Source organism: Arachis ipaensis, chromosome B02 (assembly GCF_000816755.2).
Source record: "Arachis ipaensis cultivar K30076 chromosome B02, Araip1.1, whole genome shotgun sequence".
Taxonomy (NCBI): domain Eukaryota; kingdom Viridiplantae; phylum Streptophyta; class Magnoliopsida; order Fabales; family Fabaceae; genus Arachis; species Arachis ipaensis.
In genome coordinates, this window is record NC_029786.2 from 105,649,570 (window position 1) to 105,669,001 (window position 19,432).

The 19,432-nt window shown below is 37.5% G+C and overlaps 3 protein-coding genes across 3 annotated transcripts; all 3 read right to left on the bottom strand.

The window, feature by feature from the left end:
- LOC107626257 (probably inactive leucine-rich repeat receptor-like protein kinase At5g48380) lies at nt 3,254-5,859 on the bottom strand. Its single transcript, XM_016329095.2, has 2 exons — nt 4,573-5,859; nt 3,254-4,385 (listed from the first exon to the last, which is right to left on the bottom strand). Exons 1-2 carry the CDS (start codon nt 5,485-5,487, stop codon nt 3,450-3,452), a joined length of 1,851 nt encoding a protein of 616 aa, XP_016184581.1. The 5' UTR covers nt 5,488-5,859; the 3' UTR covers nt 3,254-3,449.
- On the bottom strand, nt 11,536-12,484 carry LOC107627994 (probably inactive leucine-rich repeat receptor-like protein kinase At5g48380). The gene has a single exon (XM_021116561.1). It carries the CDS (start codon nt 12,453-12,455, stop codon nt 11,556-11,558), a length of 900 nt encoding a protein of 299 aa, XP_020972220.1. The 5' UTR covers nt 12,456-12,484; the 3' UTR covers nt 11,536-11,555.
- LOC107627995 lies at nt 16,700-17,634 on the bottom strand. Its single transcript, XM_016330800.1, has 2 exons — nt 17,022-17,634; nt 16,700-16,941 (listed from the first exon to the last, which is right to left on the bottom strand). Exons 1-2 carry the CDS (start codon nt 17,632-17,634, stop codon nt 16,700-16,702), a joined length of 855 nt encoding a protein of 284 aa, XP_016186286.1.

Consider the following 19,432-nt stretch of genomic DNA (forward strand, 5'->3'; position numbering starts at 1 on the left):
TCTACCCAAGACATAAGTACATTGGTATATATTTGCTATTTGATTGTGAGACAAAATCTTGACAGTTACAAAAAACGTAAAGATACATAAATATTTTTATTTTAAATTTATAAGGTGAAAACTCAAGTGCAGTCGATTTCACGTGAAGTTGATAGTTGAGAGCCGTTAAATAAAAATTTAGTTAAATCAGTCAAATTATCTAACTACTCTCAACTATCAATTTTACTTAAAGTCGATTGCACCTGAATTTCTACCAATTTATAAATCCAAAATTATGTTTAAATTATGTTTAGATTCTTCTTCTTTTTCCTTTTTTTTTCCGCTAACACTCAAAGCACAATGAGTTTAACCTCTTTTTTTCCTTGTTAGTCAGGCTATCACGGTCTCTCCTCCCTTGCCATTAGGCCACCGTCGCCTCTCTTCTCGGTGTGCCCTCAGACCACTGTTGCCTCTCCTATTTTCTTGTTACTAGCCTATTACCATCTCCTTTTTTGCTTCCCTTCCACTTAAATCAATGTCGCTTCTCCTTATATTAAATTTGTTGGATTAAATTTGTTATTTAGTTTTAAATTGTTAACATAATTGTTTAGTTGAGATAATAATTAATTGTTAATGGTAGTAACTTAGTTAAGATGATGACTGTAAAATGATAGTACTCTGATTAAGAATAATATTAATATTTTAATAAAATTGTGATTTATGTGTTTTATTTTGTATTTATATATCAAACAAGTTAAAAAATATATCTTATTATTTTTATGTATTTATATATCTTAATATTTTCATGTGAAGGGATGCTCAAAACAAACGCAGCCATACTTAATGGCAGGTAAAGCAACTTATAAAGCCAAATGAGGAGTTGATTGTGTTGATCTTCAATTATATACAAATAAAAATAATACAACCTCATTAATTTCTTATTGACCATTGATCTTTAAATATAAAGAAAATATTAGGAAACAATAATTTTAATATACAATGTGTACAATAGATAACATAGAAAAATTAAATTGTAATTAATAACTAGATTTTTGATTAATTTTAAATTTTAAATTTTAAAAAATTAAGATTAACAATTAAACCTTTAAATACGTACAGTTACTCAACATCTCATTAAAATTTCACACCCATTGGTATCTGACGTTGACGCCGCAGCGATTCCCGGCCGACCGTTATGCCGCTGCCGCGTGGTTCTGGCCGACCAAAACCGCACGTGGTCTCTCCGTTGGCGTATCGGATCCCTCGGCAGGTCCTTCCTTTCTTCCCCGTCGCCGCGGCCACTTTCGGTTATCGCGCAACTAGCAACTGTTCAACACTGTACTCCCTGAATCCTGGCAGCCGCGCTCAGATTCAACTCGCACCCAATGGCCTTTGTGAACGTTCCGTTACCCTTAGAAAGTAACAGAACTTCGTCGTTGACTTTCAGGAGGTCTTTTTTCCACACCTTCATCACGAATGCATCACACGCGATTCTGTCCACGCCTTTCGCCTTCAGCTCTGTTGACTGTTGGACGTGCTTCTGCAAGCAGGTTGGTGTGAAGGGCTCCTGGGACGGCAAAAATGATGGCTTTTTTGCCCTTCGTTAGGTCGGAAATGATGATGGTTTGAACTTCGCCGGCGTCATCTAGGTAGGAGAAGGTCGCTTCTGAAAAATTTGAGATAGATCTAAACCCAACAAACAATCATCCAGATATCTATTAAAATAAACATCCGACTACCTAATGAAATGAACATCTAGTATTTGTTAATTATATATACTTAAACTAACCATCCTCGTAAGAATTACAATAACCATTTGCCAACCTATTGAACTGAACATCTATCAATGGACATGGATGCGACTGTGGGACTACGAAATTAAAATTTAAAATTTAAAATTGGGGAATTTAAAATTTAAATTTAAAATTTAATGATTATTTTATTGTATATTTTGAAAAATTTGGTAATAGGTAGAAAATAGTTAAAATTTGAAAATGAAGATAAAAATTTTTTGTTATTAAAATTTAGGAGATTTTTTTTTTAATCTACGGTAGACCAATAAATCAACTCATTGTATACATTGTCTCTCATAAATATAATAGCGACGTGAGTCATACATGAGACAAAAACAATATATATTAGAGTAGTAGGCAACTTGCTAGAGATTTCTTTCAGTACCACGCGGCGGCTGAGTGGCACTTCTAGTCTAGTGCTAATTCATGGTGACAAATGTATATATGTTTGGCACTGCCACATTCTTGCAATATAATTATTCAAAGGCTAAAATGATTATGTTTATGGTTATCGGTGCCAAGCTCTCCATCATTCTGCTTTATTGCTTTTAATTAGTAATCACTTTCTATCTATTTCCTTCTCTAATTTCCAGTTGCACAAACGTCCTTTCTATCAACATGTTTTTGCCAATCACATGATCGATCTTATCTGTACTTATTCATAGTTAAAGACTCATATGTGACCTAATTATCTCACATCCATGCATTATTTATGATAAAAACTTCCTCTTGAAATGTTTTGAATACCACAATCATCATTTCTCTTTTTCTTTTTCCAAATATGCCAAAAGTAGGGATAAGTCATTGTACTAATTAAAGTTGTGTTTTACTCCTATACATGTGCCTTGGTTACATTCTTCAATGATTTTGAATACTTTTCATTATTTAAAAGAAAATAATTTTTTATTGTTGAAGAAGATACTCAATTATGTAAATACATGAAGTGAATTTTGGTTCTGAAGAAGTTACAGGTTGGAGATGTGTGCCTTTTGGTGCATATCAAGTGACAAGAAACACTTTAGGCCTTTAGTATATAATTAAATAGTGATTAGTGGTAGAGTGACAGGGCAATGCAAGTGGCCATGAATTTCCAAGCCCAAATCAAATCACTGTGATAATGTGTCTAGTTTTGTTAGTCAAGGCAAGATTTTCAGTGGTGGTGAGTTGGTGACTGCCACAACATACAACCACTTAATTAGAAGGATTTGGACTACCGCCCACTGATTTTATTATTAGAACATGTGACTGAAGTCTGAACCCTTCATTGACACCAAATGGCAGAGAATGTACTATATACATTAGTACCGTGTTGTTGTAGCCAAGTATTTCCATTTGCCATAACAAGTTAGAACTAGATATATACACATCAAGTATGCTTGGCTTGTGTGTGTTGATTGCAGTCAATGGCATTCTTCAGGAGACAAGATAAGAATTTGTTCATCGAATCCATTCACAAAAGAGATGATTAATCATCAGGGAAATCAGAAAAACCATTTGATACTGTGCATGGAATTCTTGCACAGTTCAAATTTAGAATTCACAATATGTTGATCACTACAGTAACAACAAGGATACAGCATCATATATGTAACTTGTACTTTATTTTCATTCACATCCAGCAAAGCTTATTTATAATATATATCTGAATTCATAAGTAACCTTATACATACTAATTTCTTATAACTCAACAATTTCACTACTATCCGTAGTAGCAGAAACAATTTCTAATCCCCTGGCAAGCATGTCAGAATGATCAATAGACTCATGCTTCTCTTCCCATACATTGGTCATGCTGTTGTAAACTTGAAGCATTGTTGGCCTATCATCTGGAAAAGGCTGAATACACTCACAAGCAACTTTGACAAGAGTAAACACTTCATTTTCAAATCCTTTCCCAATAAGAGACTTGTCAATTGCATCATAAATAGTTGAAGGGTCAACAGATAAGTCAGCAGTGTTAGATAAACACACCAATTCCTCCAATGTTTTTCCGGTGACCAGCTCAAGAAGCACACTACCAAGATCAAAAACATCCTTCTTGCCATCCTCTACATAAAATGCCATGCCTAGATCATCATGCTTGTTGGGGTTCATAAACTTAGCCTCTCCAAAATTTGATAGTTTTGGTTCAAAACTCTCATCAAGCAAGACACACTCAGAAGATACATTAAGATGGACAACATGCCAATTGCAAGTGTTATGAAGCCAAGATAAGGCTCTAGCCATACCAAGTGCAATCTTGATCCTCTGTGGCCATGTCAATATCAGAGCCTCAGATTCCACAGGATGCAACCATTTGGAAAGTCTTCCATTTGATGTATATTGGTACACCAGAATCCTTTCCTTATTATCCACACAGAATCCAAGCAGAGGAACTATGTTTCTGTGTTGAAGCTTCCCAAGAATCCTTATCTCTAAAAGAACTTCTCTCTCAAACAGTTGAGAATCTGATAGCCTCTTAACAGCAAGGTGCCAACCATTAGCTAGTACTCCCTCATACATTATTCCCATTTTTCCCACCCCTATGGCATTGTCAATAGAAAAGCTTTCGGTAGCATCATTGAGTTCTTCTAAGTTCATAGTGGATGTCAATCTTTCCACTAGTACCGCTATCTGTGGATTCAACTCAAAACAGTCATGATTTTTCTATGAAAAGTGATGAAGACTAAGTTCCATTCATTTCTTTGGATACTATAAAACAGGACAAGACAGAACCGAACACATTTATTTTGGCAACCCATTACATTCCATATTCTTATAACATGGCAAGATGAGACAAAGGGGGTGGTTGAGGGAGTACCTGTTGGGTTCCATTGTGTTGCAAGTGCAGAGGTAGCAGTTGGCGTATGTGATAAACAAGCGGTCGCATCTTCCACCTTATGAGGGAACAAACATATTTCAATGTATCTGGGTGGTTGAATTTGGCGGGCTTCATGTGTTTCCTAGTCCTAGAAGAAGAACGGAAGCACATAGTGCGCACAACAACACAAACGATGAAGGAGAAAACAAAAGCAAGGAGGAGGGCAACCTTAAATGTTAGGTGCAGGTGCAGGTGGAGGTGCTTGTGCGAGGAGCACGGTAACAAAGAAGGCCCTCCACAAAGCCCTCTATTATTACCATAGCTAACACTTCGACCACTTGGGAAGTTAGGTACTGGTCCTGACAACTCATTATTGGTCAAAGACAGTGTCTTAAGCCTGCGGAGACTCGCAAATTCTGGTGGGATTCCACCACTGAGCTTGTTGTCATCAAGCTTGAGATAATTCAGGAAAGTGCAGTTAGCCAAAGATGGTGGAATCTCTCCGCTGAACATGTTACTTGAGAGATCAAGGGTGGTAGCATAAGTGAGGATTGATGATATATCAGAAGGGATGTGTCCCGATAAGTGGTTTATAGAAAGGTCCAAGCCAGTCAAAGATGAACAATTCCGAATGCCCCGCGGGAACTCCCCCTTGAGACCCATGTTCGATAGTTTCAGATTGAGCACTCTATTTTCATCGGGATGCCAGCAATCAACACCAGTAAATCTACATATGAAACCTTCGGTGTAGTTGCTGAAGTCCCAGGATTGTAAGTAGTTATCTGGATCTTCCAAGGACTCCTTGATGGATTTCAAACAGAATATATCTGTGAGAGTAGCATGGCCTGGTGTGAAAACGGTGGCGAGCAAGAAACACAAGAAGGCTTGGATGATGTACAGGAGAATAATACCCATTCTTTTATTGATATCTTGGTGACTGTCTCTATGTAATGGAATGTAGGATTAATTGATGAGAAAGTTCTTCACAAGGGAACTCACATGATTACATCAAGTTTCCTACCTCATTGCTTGGACTTGGAGCCAAAAAGAAAAATACACTTCTGGTTGACTCTTGAGTCTTGACCAAGATACATATTCCATCCTAGCAACGCAAACGGACCTAAATTCGCCGGACTGACCCGCGTAACCCGCGTAACCCGTCAAAAAAGGCGGGTTGGCCTGGAAAATTGGAATTATCAAATAGTAAAAATCTGCCTAACTCGCACCGCTTAAATCGCGGACTTTAGCAGGCTTTGGCGAGGCGGGGCGAGCTTTCTCGCTGGACTTAGTATTCTTTTGGCAAGAGGTATTTTTATAATTTTTTTTTGCCAAAACCCAACTTACAAGAGAATGAGGATGAAAATTGAATGTTTTGGATTATGTTTATTTTGTTTTAGAAACAATATTTATAATTACAAAGACTTTAATGTTTGTGAATATAAAAATTATAATTTGTTTATATTTTTAAAAATTATAATAGTTAAAAGTAAAAAAAAAAAGAGAGAGAGAGGATATTTGGCGGGCTTAGCCCGCCGGTCCGCCAGCCCGCCGTTAGGCGGGGCGGGCTGGGATTCTGGAACCACCTCACTAGACGGGGCGGGGCGGACCAGCCCGCCAAAGAGCAGGCTTCTCGTGGGACGGGACAGGCTTCCCCGCTTGCCACTATATGTTTTCTCATTGTATCTTCCAATAATGCTTCTTTCTAGCTCCAACTGTCTCATAAGCTGATAAGCGGCCCACAATCGTCTTTCCTTCTAAATTAAAATAAAAGTGACTTTTAATAAATATAAAAGGATAAAATATACTTTTTATTTCTTAAAATTAGGCAAAAATTTTAAAAATATTCTTAAGTTTTAGCTGTTGGGGGTATATTTCATGTAAATAAAAATATTTTAGGAACCAAGGTGCTGGATAAGTATTATGGCTACACGGCTCTCATGCATAAGCTCCGGATAGTATGGCGCATCAAAGGAGGGTTTGATTTGTTGGACGTGGGATTTGGATATTTTTTGGTTAAATTTGATATTGCTGGGGATCGTGAGAAAGTCATTCTTGGTGGTCCGTGGTTGATAGACGGTCACTATGTTGCAGTAAAGCCATGGGATGTGGATTTTAGGCCATGCTAAAAATCCTTTGGATCAATGCTGGTATGGATTCGAGTCTCGGAACTTCCAATTTGGTGCTACCAGGAACAAGCAATGCTGCGAATTGCTTCTGTAATTGGGATTCCGGTGAAAGTAGATTTGGCTACTAAGCTTGCAGAAAGAGGAAAATATGCCCGAGCTTGTGTTCAAATTAATCTTGAGTTGCCTGTAATCAAACATATTATAGTGGAGGGTGTGACTTATGAAGTGGAGTACGAGAGTTTACAGTTGATTTGTGCTACTTGTGCACGGTATGGGCATGATAAATCGTTGTGCATGGAGAAGGAGTCCTTGGAAGGAAACATAAATTCCTTTGGTGATGGAAAAAATAATGAAGCCCCAACACTAGTGCCACACAACAATCATGAGATTCAAAAAGAGGCTGAATCAGAAGCTCGTGATTTGGGTGAGAAATTAGGAGTTGTTAAAGGGAAGGATGTGGTTACGGAATCATTGGCTCCTCACATGCCTGATGGTCTTGTTAATGAGGCATGCATGGATGATGGAGAGGGCTGGCAACAAGTGCTGCGTAAGAAAAAATTTACAATGGGCCAGTCATCAGGTTTGAAGGATCAAGATGGAAAGCAGCACAAGTTTGGTTCGAGAAGGGTCCAAGGCCCAATTTGCATGGTGATGGAGGCAAATCAACTGGCATTAGGATGGGGAAGCAAGAAAAACATGAAATTGCGCCATCTCCATCGCGCAGAACTCCTGCACGTCGTGGAATTTCTCTACGGAAGCGTCCTCGGCCTTCCTCCTTGCAGAACTCGCCAGTTGATAAAAATGGTGGCACAACGGAGGAAACCTTAGTAGATGGAAGCATGGCAAGTGCAATGTCAGGGTGTCCAAAGGTGGCAATTATTGAGGATCAGAGTGTGCCAGTACCGCAGGACAAACCACCTATTGAGGTTGGTGATTCTGTTTAGAGTTTATGTTCTTATTTATTCTGTCCCTATTATTTATGGATAGTTTAAATATGATTGTTTGGAATATTAGGGGTGCTTCTAATAAGTTAGCCCGGGTGCATTGTAAGGAACTTGTTAGGAAATTTAGATCTGTTTTCTTTATTGTGGTTGAAACTCACTCCCCTTTTCAGCATTTAAAATTATTTTGGGAAAGGTTGGGGTATCACTCTGTTGGTATAGTAGAGGCACAGGGGCACAAGGGAGGTATTTGGTTTCTATCCTCTATGAAGGGTGTTTGTTGTAAGTTCATTAATGCTTTTGATCAGGGTGTTACTGTTGAGGTTCACTTTGATAATTTAATTTGGAGGTGTAGTGGTATTTATAGTAGTCCTCAATTTAATAAAAGGGGAAAGGTACACTGGCCTTTAAGATTGATCTGGAGAAAGCTTATGACAGAGTTGACTGGAGGTTTTTAGCTCATACCCTTAAGAGCTTTGGTTTTCCTATTCCTACACTTAATTTGATTATGAATTGTGTCACTGCTTCTTCCTTATCTATTCTTTGGAATGGGAGTCGTCTGAATGGCTTTACTCCTAGCCGAGGTCTTAGACAAGGAGACCCTATGTCACCCTATCTTTTTGTATTGTGTATGGAGCGACTGGCATGCTTTATTAGTCATCAGGTTGATTTGGGCTTGTGGGAGCCGGTTGCTATTTCTAGAGGGGGACCAAGAATATCCTATTTAATGTTTGCGGATGACTTGCTTCTATTCTGTAAAGCTACAAAGAGACAAGTGCAAAATGTGATGTTGGTTTTAGAGACTTTTTGCAAAGCATCTGAGATGAAGATTAATGTGGAGAAGTCTAAAGCACTTTACTCCAAGAATGTCTCTGCAACAAGGAAAGAGGTTTTCACTGGGGTATCCTCTATCAGATTTGTCCAAGATTTGGGCAAGTATCTTGGAGTTACCCTTAGCCATTCTAGGGTGACTCGTTCAGCTTTCAATGGTGTCCTGGATAAGATTCGGAGTAGGCTAGCAAGCTGGAAAGGGAGTTTACTCAATCGGGCTGGTAGACTCTGCTTGGTTAATTCTGTTGCCGCTGCTATTCCCACGTACCAGATGCAGGTCTCTATTTTTCCCAAAGGAATCATTAGTAAATTGGAGTCTATGATGAGGAATTTTCTTTGGAAAGGACAAGTTGATGGAAGAGGATTGAATCTTGTTAGTTGGAAGGTACTGGTTACTCCAAAAAAATATGGAGGTTTGGGGATTAGAGATCCTTATTGTGTAAATATTGCTCTTCTTGGGAAGCTAGTTTGGATTTTTTTCTAGCAGCCAAACAAGCTATGGGTCCAATTGTTGGATGCCAAATACCGATCATCTCTATATGACTGTTTTAGTTATCCTAAGAACAAGGACTCTCCCATTTGGAGGTGTCTTTGCAAGGCTTGGAAAGTGTTGAAGGATGGGTTTGCTTGGTGTATTGGAGATTTGAACCAGAATTTTTTGTTTTCTAGCTGGAGGAGAGAAGGACGGTTATCTAATGAGATGGATTATGTCCACATTTCTGATTCGAATCTCCGGATACAGGATATTTGGTCGGTTGGTAGGTGGCATTTGGATACTCTTTATTCTCCTTTATCTCAAAATCTGAAAGATAATATTCTCTCTTACAATCCAGATGAACAAGCAGGTCCGGAAGTGGGTTGGTATTGGAGTGGGTCTGCTGCCAAAGTCTCTGACTCACGCAATGGTTACTTGTGGTTGTGTAAGCAGCTGTTTGGTTGGGAGGAGAGGGAGAATTGGCTTTGGCTTTGGCGTCAGCTTGTTCCGGAAAAGCATAAGTTTTTGGCTTGGTTGTGTCTTAAGGAGGCTCTTCCTACTGCAACTTTTCGCTTTAGAAGAGGGATGTCGTCATCGGATAGATGTCCAAGATGTCTTTCTAGCCAGGAATCGGTTATACATTGTATTCGGGATTGTCCAAAAGCTCAGCTTGTCTGGCAAAGGTTGGATATTCCTTGTCATCCTTTGGATTTGAAGAACTGGTTCTTGTATCATAGCAGAGAGCACCCGTTTAAGTTCTTTTCGGGACTTTGGTGGATATGGCGAGCAAGGAATAACGACATCTTTAATCCCATGAAACTTGGCCTCCGGAAAAAGTCATTTGTCTGACATTAACTTCAGAAAAGGAGCTTAGAAATATTTTTGAATTACAACGTATGTCCCTTCCCTCTACTCTAAATGGTTTTTGGAATCCCCATCCATTGGTACTTTTAAGATTAATTGTGATGCTAGTTATTTTGGTTCGGGTAATAGTGTTGGTTTTGCTTGTGTTATTAGAGATTGTAATGGGAGCTGGCAAAGGGGGTGTTTGGGAATGATTGAGAGTAATAGTATTCTTCAAGGAGAATTGTTTGCTATTTGGAGAGGATATCTCTTAGCTTGGGATGTGGGTCAACGAGATGTTATTTGTGAGACGGATTGTATGGAAGCATTTAATCTTGTTACTCAAGATGGTTTTGGGTTTATTGATCCACTGGTGCTCAAAATAAGAGATATCATGCATTGGAATTGGCGTGTTGACTTTCGTTTGATTATGAGAGATGCAAACACGGTGGCAGATACTATGGCAAAGATGGCGATGAAGTTACAACTTTCGCATGTGGAGCTTCTTTCACCTTATGAGGAGTTTAAGAGTAGTCTTAAACGGGACTGTCCCTCTATTTAAGCAGTTCCTTGTTTTGTTTCTTTTGTTTTTCTTTGTTTAATTTATTTCAGTCACCGAAAAAAATGCTATAGATTTCAATAATGTTTTGTAAACAACTCAAATCAAACAATTATGTAGACAACTATATACATATATAAGAGAGAGAGAAACATGTATGTATAAATATAGTAGAACAGTAGAGATGTGTATCGAGTCAGAGAGATATCTCTCTCCTTTTTTATTAGTTGTTGATAAGAAATGTTATTATAGTATTTCCCTATAATTTTTCTAAAAAATAAACAAATAATGCATATGCGTAAAAATAATTGCACTTCACTTTAGATTGGCTTTTCACTTGATTTTATTCGTCGTTTTTGATAAATTAATAAACATATATGTCAATGTACCAACTACCAAGTGCTCCATAATTTGAAATTAATTAATTTCAACTAATGAAAATGAAAATAAATCATATTATTGTACTGCGCGTATCATTACAAACATAGACACATATCCAAGCGTTATATAGCTAGAGAATTTGGTTTTTATCCCTAGATGGTAACAGTACTAAACAGAAGAGTAAGAGGAACAGTGAAAGTAATGTTTATTATAGAGATGACAAGCTAAGGGGTATTAATTTGTGTGTGTAGTAGACTAGTAGTAACTATTTAGTACATGCTTGTGTTGATCCAATCCTCTCTACTTTATTATAAGAAAGTAAAAAGTAGAAATATGTATTATTGATGTAATTTTTTTCTAAATTATTATTTTATTATTGTGGATTAAAAATTATATTAAAGTTATGGTAAATTATTATTGAAATATTCATATAAGTGAAAAACATCCTAAGCCAATTAATAGTGAGATTTAAACATACAAATTGGGCAGAGTTGAGAAAGTGGAGGGAACACTAGAGAGAGAGATCCTGAATGTGATGGTGCTATGCCTTCTGAGTTCACTGGTGGAGTATTGCAAGATCGAGAACAAGTTTTACAGCAAATGGGGGCCAAAATAAAATAAATATTATATTATAGGAAACATTTCAAGTGCACCGGGGAGTACCGGTGCACCAGTTGTTTTAACTGTTGATTTCAATTAATATATATTATATATATTTTTTATAATTCAGATCAACGGTTAAAACAACTGGAGCACTGATACTCCTGGTGTACTTGAAATGTTTCCTATATTATATATTATATATATACACAATACGACAACTATGGTTATAATTCAACAAATTCATCACGGTCAGTAGCAGAAAAACTCTCTGATCGCGTGGAAGTGTTAGAATCACCGCAAAGTTCATGTCCCTCTTCCCATAGACTGCTCATTTTGTTGTAGACTTGAACCATTGTTGGTCTTTGTTCTGGAAAAGGCTGAACACACTCGCAAGCAATCTTGATGAGCATAAACGCTTCACTTTCAAACCCTTCACCAATAATAAACTTATCAATTGCACTATAAAAACTTGAAGGATTAGGAGATAGATTAGCATTGTTACATGAATTCTCCACCAATTCCTCATATAATTTTCCCGTGACCAACTCAAAAATTACATTACCAAAATCATAAACATCCTTCTTCCCATCCTTGATATAAAACGACATGCCTAGACTCTCATGGTTGTTGGGGTTCAAAAACTTGGCATCTCCAAAATTGGATAACTTGGGTTCAAAATTCTTATCTAGCAAGATACTCCGTGAACAAATATTCAAGTGCACCACATGCAGATTGCATAAATGATGGAGCCAAGATAAGGCTCTAGCCACACCTAGTGCAATGTTAATCCTCTGTGGCCATGTCAATATCATAGCCTCAGTTTCCAAAGGGTGCAACCATTTCGAGAGTCTTCCATTTGAGAAATACGGGTACACCAGAATCCTTTCATCGTTATCAATGCAGAACCCAAGCAGGGGAACTATGTTTCTGTGTCGGAGCTTACCTAGAATCCTTATTTCTATAAGAACTTGTCTCCCAAATTGTTGAGAATCAGTTAGTTTCTTAATGGCTAGGTGCCAACCGTTAGCCAATGTTCCCTTGTACATTATTCCCATCTTTCCAAACCCAATTGCATTGTTTATAGAAAATCCATCTTTTGCATCATTTAGTTCTTCAAACTTCATAGTGGATGTTAATCTTTCCAGTAGTAGAGCTATCTGTGAATTCTGTTAGGATTTGGTTGAATTAGTCCCACATTGCTCAGGATAGCAAATGGAGTGGGTGGCCTAGGCTATAAATATGAGGCTAAGTTCTCCATTTGTTTTTGCACCAGTCAGAAACACTTTAAGCTTGTATCTGATTTTTCTTTTTCTCTGTACTCTTTGATTAGAGAGTGTTGTGAGGTGTAGTTAGGTATTTGCTTTGAGAGAGTGTGGGTGTACTGGGGTGCCGGTGAGAGAAAGAAGTCTATGTGTTGTAACAATTTTCACATAGTGATATTCTCTGGTTGTCATTTGACAACGGCCGTGGTTTTTTCTCCGGTAATTGGAGTTTCCACGTTAAATTCTTGTGTTGTGATTGTGTCTATTTTATTTCTTTGTCAAAGATGTTTTCTCAAGGGGGAATGGTGTTTTATTCCCAACAAGTGGTATCAGAGCTTCGGTTCGGTGGGATTTATTCTTAGTATGCTCTGTAGTTGCAGTCTAGTCTGACCTTCCACATCAGAAAAGAATTTTGTCCTGTGGCTTGAGGTTGATCTTTGGTTGCTGTTGTTGTTGCTGGAAGGCAGTGTGATACTGTGAGAGTGCAATTTGGAAAGGTTCTGGCTAAGGAAAGACCTGGTATTTAAGTGTGTCCATTGTGACCCACCTCTCTTTCCTGGGGACCCTTCCTAGTGCACGGTCTACAGTTGAGTTATACTATTCCAGTATACGGTTGCAACAATGTCAGGATATTCAAGTGCTGTGAAGCTTGAAATAGAGAAATTTGATGGAAGAATCAATTTTGGCTTGTGGCAAATACAAGTCAAGGATGTGTTGATACAATCAGGTTTGCACAAGGCGTTGAAGGAGAAGATCTCTGGTTGCTCTCTCTATGAGAGAAGATGATGTTCTCTAGAAGACAAGAAGTATCCTCATGGTATTACCGCACTGCCATGGATAAGGATGAGTTGTGGCAATCGGGTCCACAATTGCACACGGGCATTGGTTGGCGTTGAGATGCAAGATGTGTGGCGGAGTTAGGTCGATGGCTGAAGAACTTCCAGGAAAAGCCAGTTTGGAAGTTGCACCATGAATTTTCAGCAAGGTTCCGATCTGTACCAAGGCGAAATTCTTGGAGTGGTCTAATTCCAAGTGAGTATACTTTCATGGTGGAGTATGATAGTTCTCTGTCTAAACTATGATTGTCGGTATAGACAATGACAGCAAAGAATTGTCGGTGTTGACAATGGAACCTGAAGATGTGTGACTATTTCAATCAAGGTGGAGATTGTTAGGATTTGGTTGAATTAGTCCCACATTGCTCAGGATAGCAAATGGAGTGGGTGGCCTAGGCTATAAATATGAGGCTAAGTTCTCCATTTGTTTTTGCACCAGTCAGAAACACTTTAAGCTTGTATCTGATTTTTCTTTTCCTCTGTACTCTTTGATTAGAGAGTGTTGTGAGGTGTAGTTAGGTATTTGCTTTGAGAGAGTGTGGGTGTACTGGGGTGCCGGTGAGAGAAAGAAGTCTATGTGTTGTAACAATTTTCACATAGTGATATTCTCTGGTTGTCATTTGACAACGGCCGTGGTTTTTTCTCCGGTAATTGGAGTTTCCACGTTAAATTCTTGTGTTGTGATTGTGTCTATTTTATTTCTCTGTCAAAGATGTTTTCTCAAGGGGGAATGGTGTTTTATTCCCAACAAGATTCAACTCACAACTATCAATGAAATTATCTAGATAATAAAGCTATAGAAATTCACTTAATGTTTGCATTCATGAAATGTAATGAAAATATAGTAGTCTAGTATATCTCTAAATTCAACCGATAGATCTCAAGTCATTTGGTTTGAGTTGATTCAGTTTATTACTAATCTTAATGTTTGGGTCAGTCAAGCAGCATCAATAATGGGTGTGATCGAATCAATATACAAGTAAATTAAGATCAAAAGGCAAAATAGAAAAAGCAACATTAACAATCTTCGCCTCAAGTGTGAACTAACACATCGAGCACATCAACTCCCCCTCTTCTTGAATATTCCTTTAAAAGAGAACATAAAATGATAAGATACCACATCCAATTCAAAACCTTAAAATACTAAGCTAATAGGTCTCTCATCTTATAAACTTCTCACTCTTCTTTACTTTCTTCAATGTTAAACTAATTTCATACACTTTTCACACTTGCAGCATTAACAAGGCTGCACTCATGTAGGAAACTAACATGATAAATGTATAAGTAGCTAATTTCATTAACATGAAGTCCCAGCTAGCTAAGAAATTATATGGATCTTCCAAGGAATCCTTGATGGATTTTAAACAGAATATATCTGTTTCAGTAGCATGAATGCAGAGCAAGATTTGGGTGAAGATGAGAATAGTAATAGTAATTCCCATTCTTGTTTTAGGACTCATACTTCCTTGCTTCATTTTGAAGATTTCCAATGGTCATATTTAGCTGTAACGTAACAAGAAGTGAATTAGTGAAGATTTCATCTTGGTACTCTTTCTTCCTCACAACTACTATATTTTATTATTTTATGAGTTTCCGCATTCTGACTCTTGACTCTTCTTGGTATACTTTATCCCATTCATTTTTTAGTAAATTAAGGAAATATCAAATATTGGAAGGTGGGGTGAATTATCGGCGGTGGAGCTTTCGGTCAACACGCAGGGGGCGTGGTGTCTCTGCTGTCAGCAACACGCCGGGGGCATAGTGACGCGGCGTGCAAGGATCTGGCAGCACGCAGGGGCGTGGTGGAGCTGGCGGCGCGGAGTCTTGAGGTGCCTGCACCACGGGAGGCGTGTTGCAGTTGCTGCCATGCAGGGGACAGATCTCACCCTAATAAACAGCAAGTGGCCTAATGTTGCTCTATATAAAGAGCCTCTCCCAACTGCAATGTATACAAAGTGTGTTAGTGAGAGAAGAAAATCATTAGTGCATTACACCAGAAACAGAGGAAAGGGGGGTTGTGATTTAACTAAAAGGGGAAGGGTGTTGCTGCTCCACAAGGAGAAGGGGTGAAAAAATAGGCAGAAAAAAAAATATTATTTTGTATTTATTTTAAAAAATGGTTCGTAATTATAGTGCTTTGAAAGAACATATTATAAATTATTTGAATTATCCAATTTATATAAGTTGTTAAGTTATATTTTTATTGTGTATTTAAATTTAAATTTCTGTTATTTTTTGTTATTTAACATGTTAAAATATAAATTTTTTGTTAATTTTGAATTAATTTTATGTTATAAAAATACTAAAATAAAATATACATTATATTATATAATATACTAAAAATCTATATAAATGTTAAAGTAATAAATAAATATTAGAAAAATATATACGTTGTTATTAATAATATTAGAGAAATATATGCTTTTGATGCACGAAAAAAAATTATTTTAACTATGGTAATGCACTGCACGTTAATTATTTTAACAAATAAAATATTAAAATAAATAAATATATAAATAATATTATTAAATGAAGTGATCACATACAAATAGATATGCTAATATTTGTTTATCAATAAATATATTTTTGTTGATGCAGCTTAACAGAAATTTATTGGTGCGTAAACTGGATCCGCCACAGAGTTGAAATCCGAGAGTCGAAAACTACTTACGCGCCACGGGATTCTACCACTTATCTAGGATTGGGATGATAAGAGGATTTCACTCATTGTTAGCTGCCCTGGTTGAAAGGTGGAGGCCGGAGACTCACACTTTGTACAAAAATATTTTGTGGTTCTCATCTTGTGCAACAGCGACCAGAAGTGTACCTTTGTACTTTCCATATAGGTGTGTTCCGTCAACCTGAACTAGGGGTTTGCAATGCCTAAATGCCCTAATGCATGGATTGAAACTCCAAAATACGCGATAAAGTATTTTTACCCCTTGCGCCTCTTCATTCCCATTGTACAGTGGGCGTGTTTCTATCTGGACAACTGACCCAGGCATCTTCTGAACTATAACCGAGAGCCACCACGGCAAGGCTTGGAAACTCTCCTCCCAATCACCGAAAACTTTCGCTATAGACTTCTGCTTTGCCAACCAAGCCTTTCGGTAACTGATGGTATAGTTGAACCTTGACTGGACTTCGCCTATTATAGATTTTACCTTGATGGACGGGTCAGTCTCGACCAATGGCCTTATAGCCTCAGCAACTGTATCCGAGTCCAACTTGGAATGATCCTGTGAAATCACTCCCATTGTGCACGTGTGCCTACCGTTGTATCTGCATATCTCCCAACAACCTTTTTTTCCGTATCAAGATGGCTTGGATAAGCCAGTCGCACCCACGCCCATACATCTTGCATTTTGCATAGAACGTCTGTGGCTCAGACTCATACACGTCGTAGTCAACTCCTCTAGCGATAGTGTAACTTCTAATTGCTGCCACGACCGACTTTCTAGAACTGTATTCCATTCCAATCCAAAACTCTCCGTCCTCGGGATCAGCAACGCCTACAGAAAGTGCCCATCATCGTTTATTAATCAATCTAAAGTATAGATTAAAGAAAACATATTATTCGGTCATCACGTACCTATGTTTGAATATTCCGGAAACTCCGGTGCATGCATGGCGTCGAGATCCAACTCACGCATAAAATGTGGCACGTTCATCGGTTGACTGATTGAGGGCTGAACCACTACATTATCCGCTGCTGTCTCAACTCCCACATCACCATCCTCGTCTTCGTCGCCGGCTTCATAAGTGGCTTCGAAGTCCTCTTTGCTGTCACTATTCATTCCCTCGTACATTGTAGCTCTATCATCCTCCACCTCTAAATCATTTTGAATCCCTTCCGCCTCTATGGTTTCAAACTCAACATACAGCTCAATCTGTGGCTGTCGCATCTGAGTCTGCTGGTGAATTTGAAACATATTATGCATAGTCACTTCGTCAGTGATTGGCATGGTATCAAACTGTATTAGACCACCAAAAACTACAACCGAATTCCGGTACAGAATTCTGCTCACTCTCATTAACGTACCGTTCTCCATGCTTTGACAGAGACCGTTCTGAAGTTCCATAAACGTCATGGTGCATGGAACTACAAACGAAAACGGATTCTGGCACACAAACCTCACTCCCTCATGAGTATTACGTATTATCTCACCGTCGCGATACACTACCAAGTTTGCGGTACCTTCCATTACACCAGAAACACTTTCAAAGAACACTCATACGCTTCCTCAGAATGAAAATGGACCCGAACACTGCCTTATATAGAGAGTAGCATTCACCATGCCCCCCACGTTTTGATTGCCTCAGGCCAATCACGTATTGCCACGTGTCAGGATGCCCCTGCGTGTTGACTCAGCACACCCCCACGTGATGCCTGCGTGTACCACTCAAGCTCCGCCATGTCATCATCACGCCCCCACATGCTACGTCAGCACGCTCCCACGTAATGCCCCCGTGTACCACTCAAGTTCCGTTACGTCATCATCACGCCCCACGTGTAGCAGTCAACACGCTCCCTGCGTGTTGATCATGCACCCCAGACGTCCACCATTGGATAAAATACAATGTTCTTCCATTTCTGGCCAAATCACCACTTTCCTTCTCATATTTAAATTCTTGAGCCATTTGAAAAATTTATTTGTGAATTTACTCTTTATATTATATGGTACCTAATCCTTTCGTCAAACTGGTTGATTTGTCTCCAGTAGACTTGAAGTACAGAAGTAGCATGCATCTATTCAATTGATAATTTATGACAGGAGGCAGAATAAGTCCACACATGTGAAACTCATATTCATTGTACATGCAGTGTACCATCTCTTGCGTAATTTCATATTTAATTTAGCTAACAGAACAGAAAATGACGTGACAGTGTGCGAAAAATTCAGTGCTCTTGTCTCATAGATAAAACATTAAAGAAAGACTAGAGAGATTTTAGAATGCATGTAATTTGTGTCTCTTTTATTTTTTTACTTTAAATTTATAAAATAAAAAATAAAAAACAAATCAAAATATCAAATACACAATTAAAAAAGACAATACATTTGGGCCGGACATTCTAGCTAAACAATTTCCTCTTTTGTGGTCTAAGGCGAAATTTGACTTTTTAGTTTTTGGTCAACAAACCAAATTCGTCTATATATACAAGAAACATCCAAATGGATTGGATTGGAGATCAAATAATAATGAAGCTTTACAAAGCAAATCTCGACCTCCTCCTTTTCCCAATCAAAGCCCAATATTGCTTGTCCAAAAAAGAGCTAACTGATGATGTTTATGTTTTTGGCTATGGATCTACGATTATTGAAATACATCAAGTGACAAGTCCAAAAAAAAAAAAAAGTAATACATTCAGTGAGGGCGCTCCAATCCATCTAACCTAAAAAAACACAGAAATAAAAATATTAAAAGGAAGGTGAGCAACATATGGGATTTTATCTTTACTTATTTCATATCAATTATTTTTAATTTTAAAAATTTAATTTTAATGTACTATCACTTATAAAATATCTTATACAGTCGTTCAAATATATTAGTTCTTTTGAATAACTATTCACGTAATTAACATAAAAAGTAGTTACGTAATTAAATACATGTGTAAAATTGTTTTATATTAACAGTGTATTAAAATGAATTTCTTAATTTTAAAATTTAGATGTTCAAAAATAAGATAATAATAAAATAATAAAATAATAAATTAAAATAAAAAATTAATTACCATTAATTTTATAACTTCGATTATATATGAGTTTCGCTATATTGGTTTAAAATTGATTACGATACTTTCTCACTTTATCAATTATTCTCTCACTTTAGAAGATTTTGAACCTTAATTTTAAGACTAAAAATAAAAGGTGTATTAGAATATAAGACACAAAATTAAAGTGATACATATAGTATTTTTTTCGGTACAATATAATTGTAATTTTATTAAATTAACTCAGAGTTTTACAGTTTCATTCATATTAAAACTAACCATCAATATTA